Here is a 13180-nt window from a genome sequence, read left to right on the forward strand (position 1 = left end):
AGGGATTCAAACCTATGCAAGATGAGGCTGAAAAACAGTTTGTTTTTCTGTTTCCATAAAGGGATACCAATTGTGGTTCAGTCTCTGGTGGGCAGCCAAAGCCTTTTAAATCTGCTGCCAAACTACTAATGCAATCCAAGGCCTGAAATAACTGGGCAATCGATATTCAAATTTCACAGTCTGCTCTGTGGTGCAAAGCCATCTTTAGTTGTCTGACTTTTTCTTTGGCACAGTTGAAAAGAAGCAGTCTTTGGCTTATACTTTCTTATACTTTCCAAAAAAAAGAAATTGATTTTTGTCATTTTTAGCCTCGTTTTTTTTTTTCCAATCACAAGGTTCCTAGACGGTTGCATGTCAACATTTGATAACTTTTGAGACTCCGAATCAATTTTCTAGTTCTTATCACTTATTTTTAAATTTTTAAAGTAAAAAGTACAAGTTTTCCACAAATTGTCATACAGACATTAGGCCTTAAAATGGCAAAAAATACCAGACTGTAAAGAGAAAGAAGATGACAGACTTAAACATCACAAAAAGAAGAGTAGATGAGACAAATTGGATGGCTAGATGAACCAAAGGTCAACTGGATAATTCAATGCATAGATAGACACACTGAGATTAAGTCTATTTCAAAAGGTGGTAAGAGGTGGTTAAAGTTCCTAATGATCATTTAATAGATGCATGTAATCTGCAACAAGTGCTACTTTCCTCCCAAGGAGCAAGAAGCTACAGGTGCGAACAAAGTACAAGTTGTTGCTTTCAGACACAGAAACACTTGTGCCATGTGTGTCATTCCTCTTTTTGTTCCTTTTGTCCAACCATCACTTAGAAAATAAAATAAAATCAGCTTATATATTCCATCTGCATACCTTAAAGAGACTATAAAAGAAAAATTCTAAGTGTGGGTGGCTGACCATAGGACAGTGTCATTTCTAGAAAATAAACATGTATTGGGATGTCTCTAAGCCAGAAATATACCAACTGTAACTCTTAAAAAAAACAAAACATAACTTGCCAACATTTTTGGAGATTTCTACCGGAGTCACTGTGGAAGAAAGAATGACCTATTCCACCGGGAGACATTACCGGCTCCATTTAAGAAGAACTATTCAATAATTGATGAGCAGAGAGCCAGAGGAGCTGGGGGTTGAACTGAATATCAGAAGGAGTCTATTTTTTGACGAGCCAGGTAAAAAAAGAAGGCTGAGTAATTGTAATAAAAAAAAAAAAAGGTGTCTGTTGGTCGAGACTGTGTGATACATTAATCGCACCTATGCTGCGCTGTGAAAGATTTATGTAATGGCACACCATTGAAAAGAAAGAGGGTCTAGGTCACACAGAAACTAAGATATCCACCAAATACAAATATTCCTTCCCAAGCATGTGTATTTATATATATATATATATATATAACATTTAATTGTATGCTTAGTATTTGTTTAAGGGTTATTAAATAACAAGGGGAGATTTTAAACAAATGGGACTGAATGATGTGTCCTTACTTGCAAGATACATTTACATAGCGTTACATAGAATTTGCATATGAATTACTTCATTGTCAGTTTTAGTGCCATAATTAAAAATGAAACTTAGAAGAATTTGTACCACCAAAATATAAACTCTATCTCATGGAAGCATTCTACTTCAAAGTGTTTCAAATGTAAAGCAGTTTGAAATGGAGAAAGAGAAAAAGACAACATTGACATCCATCTTCACACACCCCGAAGAAGAAACAAGAAACGACAGAAGTGGAAGGAGGAAAAACAAGGGAGGGGAAACAAACACAGGAAAATTGGAATTAAGTGTGACAGAAAGTCAGGCTGAAGTTATGGGAGAAGCAACGCAAAGTCACAGGCAATACAGCCAACAGCACAGGATTGAGGGAAAGTTTAAAGGAAAAGACATGCAGTGTGTAAGAATTTATGTCACATGCTTTATGTGACGTGAAATAAGACTATTTTTAATAAGAATAAGATTAAGGAAGTTTAAGAAATGAGACAGATGGCCAAACATGTTTATGGGTTGTAACAGTCTTGGCACAAATGTAAGGATTCAGGGACTGCAATCAAGTCCAAAAGACACTGGTGAAATAATCTGATTCATCAAAATCTTAATCTGATGCCCTTTGCAGCATTTTAATCTGACTAAAAACTGACAGTTCCTAGGAGCGCTGTGCTTCATATAAGCTCGGCAGATGTGCAGTTTCACCAGGCACCCCAGGTAATTCAACTAATTGCTTCTGCTGCTAGTCTCATGGAACTGTGCGTCTTAAAGATCTACTTGATAGGATCTCTATCTCTATAACAAACAAAATTGTTAATCCAATTTTGTTTTGAATTGTATACCAAGAGGCCAACATCCCAATGACAAATAGTTTGCAGTGAACCTCTTATCTTTAGTATACTGTCTGGAGAGACAGTATACTAAGCACTCATCTTGCTTAGATATCAATAGATTTCCTTTCAGAGAGAAAGCTGTATTACACTCATGTTGAGCCACAATCCCTTCTTCTTAAAACAAAAAGGGAGAAACTTGGCTCAAAAAGGAGAGAAATCCACATTATAACAGACAAATAAATGGCAGTGCTTGTTATTTTTCATTTGATGCTAATCAACAATTAAATTAATGAACTGTCCATCAGCAAGCTCCTACTTCATTATTTCACACTTTTCTTAATAGCTAAAATGCACAGCTGATGAGTCAAATAAAATGCAATGAGCAAATCTCTAGTTTAACATCCCAGTTTTACCACCCGGGATCACAGAACGATTGTGTTTCCCTCTCTAGGTGCAACACAACACCAGCAACTAATTGTCCCTCATCCCTAGGCAGTTACTGGGATGCTTGGCGGGACTGATGTTGCAATCGATGGGACTGTGACCATGGCAACAGGCTGTCAGACTTTAATTGGATATTTCTGGCACTCTGAGTTGGATTGATCGAGACTGGGAACGTCCCAAGACTCTAATTTAGTCGGCCTGATCTGGTTAACCTCATGAGCAGTGAAAGGTTGTGCAGATCAATTTAGCCTCCTGCCTCCTCCTAAGTGTACATACACAGAACCAAAAGTGACAATGATGATGCCGTCATGCTGATACCTTGTAGTATCTGGCAAGTCTGCTCAGTGCATTAACTCTTTAAAAATTACTTCCTCAACTTATTGGGAGAAGTAGATCAAATGGTAGCAGCCTCCAAGATTTGATTACAGGCATATTTTGTGTAGCAAAGTTTGAATAAATTGATGAAACATTTGTTCAATTTGGGAAAGATCATCAATGAATCTGTCTATAAGTTAATTTTAGTGGTAGCATTAATTAGATGAATCATATTTGTAATGGCATATTTAAGTTAAACCTTCAGGTAAACAGTTTAACACATGCACTTCACTTATTTAAAAAAGAAGAAAAACATCATTAGATGGATTAACGTGTTTTGTGGAATTTATACGAGCACAAAGCCTGTTGCAACCTCACAAATCATCTGCTGAGGAAACATAAAAAACTTGAAATAATTATTCCTGTTGGAAAAAGTTTTTTCTTGAGTTGTTTTCAGTGAAATATAGTCCAAAACTGCCTTGATAGGCATAAGGAAAGATGCAACAATAATAAACATTTGCTGGAATTAGAAACAAACCCTCTGTGATAACAACAAGACAAAGCAGCACAAACTGTTACATTATGCAAAGATTTTTAAGTGGCAACTTATAGTAATCTATCTGCACAATATCTGATTATGTTGGATCAGCAAATGGCTTGAAGCAGTGGAAGAGTTCCAGTGCCTGTTCTCATTGGTAATGAACAGAAAACAAATTTTGTCTGCTTAGAGAGATACTTGATAGCACAAACAGTTGAAAGCACACGTCCAACAACAGATCCAAAGACTTGAGAGCTTGGCTCTCTCAATGTTATAGGTTTTGCAAAAAAGGAAATCTTACCTTTAGGGCTTCGGACCGATTAGCTAGCAGTTTATCTATGTTTCCTGCAGCCGTTGCCACCAGCTTTCTTGCGTCGTTGGATTCCACGCTGAAGTGGGTTTTGTGTTTATGATATATCTAAGACAATCACAAGAGAGAAATGCCTGGGTGAGAGATAACTTTGTATTAAGACATTTAAAAACAGAGATAAAAACAGCCCAGTTTCTTCCAGCGAGAGTAAAATCAGGATCTTGGTAGTAGTTTTGATGTTTTGAGTCATGTATTTTTCCTAAACTTCACTTAATTCAAAAGCACAATTCTGATTAAGCTGACTTTTCCCTTTGATTAATGTCAATCGCCAAAGCCCAATGAATACTACCTTAATGTTGATAAAATTGTACTGTCAAGCTAAAGCAAACTGTTTACTAGAATGTAGAATATGACCCTGCAAAAAGAATAAGGCATAAAAATGCCAAACATCCAATTATTTAGCAGCCGGAAGGCATTCTACTGCATTCAAAAGCACAGAAATGAGGCATATGCGAGCATTCGTCTTCATGCTCCTTGCATGCAGTTAATTTAGTCATTCCACGAACATAATCATGTTCACTGCTGATCTTTGTGACGCTTCAAAGTTGACTGATTTTATCCTCTGAGGCATCTATCTTTGTGGATTAAAAAATAGTTGTCTGAATTCTGTCATATAGGAGTTTGGATGCAATTTTAGCCAACACTTGAAAGCTTTTGTTCTTGATCTTATCTGTGTGTATATTGTGCAAGCTGAAGGAAATGATGTCGCCCCAGATATAATGAAGAGCTACTATAAAAAGTCTGTTGATGCTTGGTTACTTAGAGGATAAAACCCAAGTAACAAACCACACACAATAATTAACTTCAGCTGAAGAAATCTTATTTCTTGCAATCTATGCTGACATCACTTAGTTCTTTGCAAAAGTTTTCATACCCCTTTCATTTTTTTCCTCACATTGCTGTACACCTAGAATGTGAAGATTGTAATCCTCTTTGGAAAACAGCTCTAACTCAGTCGGGTAAGGCAGAGTACCTTAAGTTTTCAAAGATTTGCTACCGATGCTTTCTGGGATTTAGATTTTGGACTTTGAAAGACAAAACATTAACATGTTTTAATCTAAAAAAAAAAAAAGAAAAAAGTTATGCCCCAAGTCCAGTCCTCAGCAGCTACACTCTAAAAACGTTTAGATGTGTTCCTTCTCCAACACTTCCATCAAACAAATGGCTAGTTATGAGGCTCTGGATAGACCTCTGAAGAGGGAATTCAGTCAATTGATTCAGGTGTGTTAGAGGAGGAATGGATCTAAAAGTTGCATGATAGCACCTGTAGAGAACTAGACTTGGGAATCCCTGATTTAAATCACTCCCTCGCAGCTTCTGCTTGTATGTTTAGGGTCAACACACTGCTGAATGGTGACTCTCCGTCTCAAGTCTTTAGCAGTGCCAACGGGTTTTCTTTCAGATTTGTCCTGTATTTATCGTCAGCTGTCTTCCAATCAACTCCGACCAGCTTACACATGCCTGCTAAAACACGCATGATGCTGCCACCACCAGTAGAGATGGTGTATACAAGATCATTTTTTATTGTCTGCCTCAAAGTGTTTTTGATATAGGAAACAAAGTTTAATTATTCTTTTTTAATGCGTTTCTTTTGGGCAAATCTGTGGACTGCATGTCCAACAGATGTCCTGTCAAATTCTCCTACCCAAGCTGTGGATCACTACAAGTCTTCTGACTCACAAACTTTTCAGACATTCATTTGCAACGTTATTATAAAGTACGTATCATTTTGCTTCCACGTCACAAATGATTCACTGCTTTGTGTTGGGCCGTCAGATAAAATCAAAATTAAATACATTTGAGTTTTGGGTTGTAACAAAACAAAGTGAAAAAGTTTAAGGATACCTTGCAATAAAACGTACAGTAAATTTAGCAAATAACCAAAGTTGGGTTAGAACCTGGGTCACAGATGTGATGGTGCTCATCATTCACCGTGCAATCAATTTAATGCCTCTATTTGCTATAGAATAACAAAGTCAAAGAAAATAAAGCCTCTTACCTTTATTAGGTCCTCCAGTCCACTGGCTTTGTCTGTTAATGTGATCAAGTCTTTTTGAATCTGGAACACCCAGTCTTTTATGCTGCAAGGAGAACAGAACAAAAAAATTGTTTGTCTCATTCAGCTGGAAAACCACCTACATTACCACATCATATTATCAAGTAAACCAACTCGCTAAAATATCCATACAGCCTCCGGGAAGGGAAGCGTGAAATATTAATGTCTAGTCAAGTGTGAACTGTAAGTTGCTCTAGTTCCCATGTGTATTAAAGCAAGGGCTTTCATGGTTTTGAAAACTGTCATGGCCTCTGGGTTAACATGCTGGCTAATGTATTTTGCCCATGATGAAAAATAAACACACAAAAAAAACATCAAATAGGTTTGGTTTTTTTTTTTTGGAGGGGTGGATGTGGGGGGTTGTATAACTTCACAATCTAGAGAATGATCAGAACATACGAGTCAAGTGTAATCCATCTTTACCCTTGCTATATTTCATAACAACTCAACCAGCAGCATTATGTGACCTTGGTGTGAAGCCAGCTTCAATTAACATGTCTAAACAGTGACGAGAACATCTAAACAGCTGTAGATCATATTTCTCCACTGTAGCTTAACAGATGACTTTCCGCATAGCAGCTCCTTATAGAGTAATCGACATCCAGATCAGTTTTGGTTATGCATGTTTGTGTACAAGTGTGTACAGGATCAGCGCTTTCAAAACAATGATGAGTCTCTCCACTTGTTTGGAGTAGTGCTCAACTGACCACGGCACCCTTTTCCATGTCTGTGCCTGGGCCCTTGCATGAGTTGTGGTAAATTGAAAACAGGTCTTCTTATGGCTTCCAACAATAGCTTTCTTCTGGAAGCCAAGTTTGTTGTAGCTACGACTACAGGAATATATTAAATATATATATTATGATAAGTTTAATATTTTTTTTAACTCTCTTTATTAAATGAAATTATGCCAGATTCATTACATAGATAATTTTTTCAAGTCTTTGTTTCTTGGGATTTTGATGATTATGGCTTGCAGATAACAAAAACCCCAAATTTAACATGTCAGAGATCTTGGAGGTCAACAGTGATGTCTGGGTAAGTCTGCAGTTGTGACATACTTTTAATTTTTGGATGATGAATTGAACACTGTGGAATACTCAAATCCTGTTTTGTCTGCTCTAAAAGCTGCTTTCAGATCCCCTCTCAATTCAATAAATATTTGATGCAAGTTTGTTTGGTGATGTGCAATATTTCCAGTGTGCAGCTAAACCGATTGGTATTTATATCTTCATGTAATTTGTCAGGATGGTTCCCATGTTTTTCAATGCTTCAAATAGATGAACCAGCTCCTGCTCAGTATTTTGTTTTAACAAGCACTTTCCTGGTGATTAGGATCTCATAAAAAAAACTGGCAAACATTCCTCTGCAGAAACAGTCTTGACAGGTTATCAGATGCTAATACAATGCATCCATCAATCTCCTGTTTTGCGAGTCTTCCAGTTTAAAATTTAATATCTCCAAATTGTCTTCTTCCCCAGCATTTTAAATCATTTTTTGTCAATGAAACTGTATAACATTTTTTAGATCTGACCACTGTTCATGTTATCAGACCAAAGAGATAAAAGTACAGTGCAATATGATCAGCGGAAATATGTGGCATAGCAGCCACACATTATATTTAGCCTGCCAAGAGACAGCTGCAAGTGGCACAGGGCAAATATAGAATGAACCTAATGTCAGCAAATTCCCCTTTTCAAACTTCTGCACCCAACGTTTCACTGAGTGGGGCACATAGCCAGAGGTTTACACAAAAAAGTATAAGCAACTTAGCATATTTCCAATCAAATAAGATCTCTAGGTCTATATTTTGGAGTTTATTTTAGCATGAATGCTACTTCATAGTTTAGAGAGCTGTAACCCAGATGCCCTGGTGGATGACAGAGCATCTGGTGTTTAAAGGGAATGGTGTCTTAAGGGAAAGGCATTGTAATGTGTTGGTTATGGTTACAAATGATTTACCATGTTTGTTATTCACTTGACTTAATTAAAAATTCTTTTAAAATCCTTACATTCAAGTTTAAGTTTTTGCTCATACCTACTTCTTTAGGTCAATTAACTGACCTGCATTAAAAATTTCAGCTCAATGACCAGCTTCCATAGCCATTTCCCCGACGACAATGGAAGCTGCAGCCCTACTGGAAAGTGAACCTCCGCTTTCACTTGGAGTGAAGTGGAGGTTCACTTCCACTTCATATTTATTATTTAGTAATAAATATTACTAAATAAGTCACATTTATTTCTAAATACGATTATTTGGAAATAAGTCATATTTCTAAATCCATTTAGTTTCATCCATCTTTCCATAATTTTGTTCTAGTTTCCCTGTGCCAGTTGAACAAAAGTATTTCTACTGCATGGTGCTGCCATCACTACGTTGCCCTGTGTCCATCATGATGCTAACTGCTAATGTTCTCCAACAACCTCCGAGGCTTTCACTGATCAGCTGGACTTACAGAGTACACACCGATGGACTATTCAGGTGACTTCTGAAGGCAAGTGATTGCACTGGATTCTATACAGAAATATTCAGTAGAGTGGTGAAAAATAAACACATAGCACCTTTTCAGATTAGAATTTGTAAAACATACTGAAAACCATGCATCTTTAGGCCTTAAATATATATAAAAATGACAAAAAGTGAAAAGATTCAAGGAGTGCAAATACTTCTTTAAGACAGACATATCTGTCGAACGTTCAGCTATTTGGAAAGTTATGTGAAGTACTACAAAGCACTCCAAACAAGCTCTCTTCAAAGAATTCTTCTGATGAGTTCTCTACAAATTTGTTAGAGTTGTTAGTTGTGTTATAAGGAATACCGAAAAATTGAAGGTAAAGACTTGGTCTGAAGGCTTCTTAAAGTTAGGTAGTTTTCAAAGAAAGACCAAAAATACATTTCAAGAAAGAAGTAAGCAATAACAAATATTTAGAGCGGTTAGTATGTAAAGTTTTGCCTAATCTAAGCCCCTTTGGGCTTTCTACCTTAATCTTTTGGAAAATAAGAGCCGGGTAAGGGATGAGTAAGGACGAGCAACAGAAGGAAACAACCGTAATGGCGGCTGAGTAATGCAGAGTGATTTGTCTGCAGCGGCTATGGACCTCAGGGCTGGAAATGAGAGAAACCATGTGAAAATCAGCCAAGTGTTAGCCCCGCTGGCACTGTACGCCTCTGTTCTCTCACACTTGTCTCACTGAGTCATTAATATCACCCACTTATAAAGCAGGCATTTTTTTCTATGACGGACGGTTTGAGCCCCTTTTTCTGCTCAACTTCTTTTGTCCGTTTTGCCAAATGTTATTTAATATTTTGATTTTTACTCACTCTACTGGAGTTTATCCCAGGAACTTCTAAAACATATCTTCCCTTGTAAATAGTTCAACCACTGAAAAGATCAGACAATATTGCACAATCATACCTGCTTAAATTGGACTAAATTTAACAGCCAACTAACCAATTGGCTAACTGGGAAAATCCCTGGTAGTCGCGTGCGCCTGTCTGCCCCCTGATGGCGACCAAGCTGCCCTGTCAAAAAGCCAAATCTACATCAGCGTTTCCCCTCCCATTATCCAAGGAAAAAGCCCTGCCAAAAGGGCCACCAGTCCCCCCAAGAAAATCACGTTTCACAAAATCCCACATAAGGTGTGTGAAAACCTGGAGAGTGATGACTGAAACTATCTCACTGCTGTGCTAGAAAAATAAGATGTTACAATTTTATCAGAGACCAAGAGGCTCATACATTTTTTGCCTGATAATGTTTAAATAAGTTTTTACCTTATAGATATAATTCTTTCAAGAATTTTGGTTGATTTCCTGTTTTTTTGTGTGAAATTATCATAAAAATTGGAGGACACTTACCAATTCATCAATGGATGAATTAAATATTTTTATTCACAGCATTTAGAAGAAAGAAAAATCACTTTCTTGCACCTTACATTTCCATGGCGTGAATAACAAATCCAACAACTCCTCTTTAGACATAGAGTTGTTTACTTTACTTTCCAAATTGAGTGTTAAATTCTGAGACAAAACAAGACTCACTCAGTGTTTTAAAAAAAAAAAGTGTTCACAGTGACTTCACTCAGCATAGGTCAGTAACCTATGACAACCACTTTGTTTTTGGAATCCCAAATGGCTGTAACTAAAGAAGAAAATGTATAAGTGTAGCTATGCATAAAACATTACAGGACATAATACATTTGAGACAAAAAATCTATTTATGGGGTATTGTAATAGCAAAAGCAGAAATCTATTAAGCTCAGAGCTCCATAAAAAATAATCTCATAATGATCATTGATGCAATTGTCTATTGTAGATACTACCGGAAACCTTTCAGGGTTATTTACACAACCTTCTGATCCAAAATATAGAAAAAGTAATATCTAGTATCAAATTGTATAAAAGACACTGCAAAGATTCGGGATTTTCTGTGTGGTTGCAGTTAAATGGGTCACAACTTGCCTAAAGTATTAGACCAGTGGGTTAAGCATTTGTTTGCTTAACTGCAGCTTTTCATATTAATTATTTTCTTTAAAGTTGATGGCTGTTATGTTTTATTCATATCAATGTTTTTTTTCCCCACATTGTGCCCACTGCTGCTGCCATCTTTCATTGGCACCAAGTGTTCATTTTTAATTGCTTTAAACCAACTTTCTCTAAATAAGCATTTATTAGCATAAATGTCATGTTTAATTGCAAAGCCAAACTGCACAGCATTTTTGTGGGCTCACATTACTTGGAGGCCACATGCAAGTAATACCGCATCTCAGAAGTAAAGGCTTTGGAACAAAAAGAAATCCAAGGCTTTAGTTTAATCAAGTTTAAAGTTAACTAATTAAAAACAAATGTTAAGCAAAACTGTTAAGAAACAGAATACTCACTGTTATCATCATTACATGATTTCTTGTGGTGTGTTAAAATGAGTCGCACCACTGTTGGGCTAAGATCTGATTCTGCAATAAGACATACATACACACACACCCACACAAAACTGCAATACTGCTGCTTATTGTTCACAAAAGTTACGTTTGACAGCAGATATCATCTCAAAATGATTAGCTTTAGAGAGCCAGGGACACACTTGGCTGGAGTTTGGACAAACAGGAAGAGAGATGTGAAGGCTCAAATTCAATATCAAACGCCATTATGTTCTTTCCATATTCTCAACATGTACCATAATGTGTCAATGAGTTAAATGCCATGAAATTAAATGACACGCTGGCCAAGGAAACATAATAAAACAAACAATTCAGTCTCATAGATGAGAGCTCCTTCTCACCAATCAAACTCTCCAAAATAAAAATGTTGTCTCTGACTACAGGTTTAACACTTTTACCCCCACACACAATAGCTGACAAAGATGTACATAAAATAAAAAAATAATCTTTTCAGTTCACTATAATGACTGTTACACCAGCTGTTCTATGTATGCAAGTCCACACTTGTCTGAGTCTATCAGTAACTAGAGTGTTAAGTGTTTTAAGGAATAGTAAGGGGTTGTCTATGGGCCAAAGGTAACCATGGCAGGTGGTGGAGCCAATATGGAATATATAAATATGCATAGAAGGTCAAAAATACACAACCCAAAGCTATACAGAGATGGAGAAGCAGGAGAGAGCAGTATTCATTTTTTAAAAGACTAAATGTGGTTCTAAAAATAAAACTGTACAATTTTGAGGTCGACTTGTCAATATACTGGGCTGGCTTTGCTGCTAGAAGGGATTATGAACTGCCACAAGTTAATAGTAATGTTCTTGAGTTGTTTTAGGAACAACATCTCCTTAGAACTGCTTTTGAATAGAGATGCAAAAAGTAATTGGGTAGGAATTTGATTACTTTTGGCTCTCTCAGCTAATAAAATGAAAACACAACTGCATTATACCAGTTGAAAATGGCTACTTTTGACACACACCAATCATCATATCAAATTACAAAGTTACAGGAATATAAAATTAAACAACCTTAGCTATTCCGCCTATTCCAGCTTCTTAATATTTGACTCTGAATCTAATCTACATTAGTTCTTCTAGTGAAGATGAAGTCATCACAAAATAATCCCCTGAAGTAAAACCCCTCAAGACATGCTTCACAGCTCTGGGTTTAAAATATTATAATCATTGTTATTTGGGGTCAAGTGTGTTCTTGGACAAAATAGGCTGAAATGATCTCGAGCAGAGACACACAAGGAGAAGGAAATGTTTGAGGATGTGGGCAGGAATGTAATTGAACCACTAGGGTATAGCAAATAAGAGCTCTGACTAAGAAGAGATGCAGCAGATAAGTTGTGGGCTTGACAGGGTTCTGAAAAGGACAAACATCCACTTTGTTTCCTTTTTTCAGTCCTTTTTAGACTAGCTAAAAAGGACTGAAAGTTATATGTATTTTATAGGAATTTGCACCTAAACCTGATAGGCCAGAAAAGAGCAGTATTATTTAGAAAAGCAACTGAAAATGCCCACAGAGTCAGCAACACAAAGATGCCTGGGAAAACTTTTAAACAGTTTAGGGAGCAACAAACTGGAACGCCAAATCCTCCCTGGTTTTGGCCTTGTACAAGGAAGAGACAACAACCTTAAGATTGAAGTCTTTGGTTAAAAGCCGACACAAATAGTCAGGAGCCTGGCCTTTTCGAGCTGTGTGGGTGAGAACAGAATCTTCAAAACAAATTCTAAAATCCCCCAAGAGCCAATGTAGAGCCTACAACACAGGGGTGACACAAGAGTATTTACTAAAAATCTGTCTGCTGAATTCTGAATAGCTTACAGACATGAAATTAATAATATGTCCAGACTGGTTAAAAAAAAAAATAGGATACCAGTTCTCATATTTTGGTAAATATTTCTTAAATGTAAGAAACAGGCACAAGATGTTGATCTAGTCAAAGCCTAATGAGTTGAATGCTACTCGTAGATTTTTTTCTTACATTGGATTAAGTTACCGGATAGAAAGAACCAACTGCCTGCTTTTCCAGAGACGCTTTGCTATCCATCAATTGTGGATAGAGCATCTGTGGAAGAACACGGGTCTGGTTCTTTTGCAGTTGTGATGTACACACCAATATTGCAATGGCAATTTCGATTTAGTAAATTGTGAATCTCTTTCCTTATTTATGCTTTATGAGGGGTTG

The 13180-nt window shown here is 36.8% G+C and overlaps 1 protein-coding gene across 3 annotated transcripts in view; it reads right to left on the reverse strand.

Annotated features, from left to right (window-relative positions):
• The window catches only part of cacna2d1a (calcium channel, voltage-dependent, alpha 2/delta subunit 1a), an 82386-nt gene that overhangs the window by 61218 nt on the left and 7988 nt on the right, over positions 1 to 13180 (reverse strand). For all 3 annotated transcript variants that reach the window (XM_028043724.1, XM_028043723.1, XM_028043722.1), the window contains exons 2-3: positions 6003 to 6084; positions 3935 to 4051 (exon numbers count right to left, since the gene is read on the reverse strand). In XM_028043724.1, the coding sequence (XP_027899525.1) occupies positions 3935 to 4051; positions 6003 to 6084 (199 nt within the window). The remainder of the gene's footprint in view (positions 1 to 3934; positions 4052 to 6002; positions 6085 to 13180) is intronic.

This window comes from Xiphophorus couchianus, chromosome 17 (assembly GCF_001444195.1).
Source record: "Xiphophorus couchianus chromosome 17, X_couchianus-1.0, whole genome shotgun sequence".
In the NCBI taxonomy this organism is placed as follows: domain Eukaryota; kingdom Metazoa; phylum Chordata; class Actinopteri; order Cyprinodontiformes; family Poeciliidae; genus Xiphophorus; species Xiphophorus couchianus.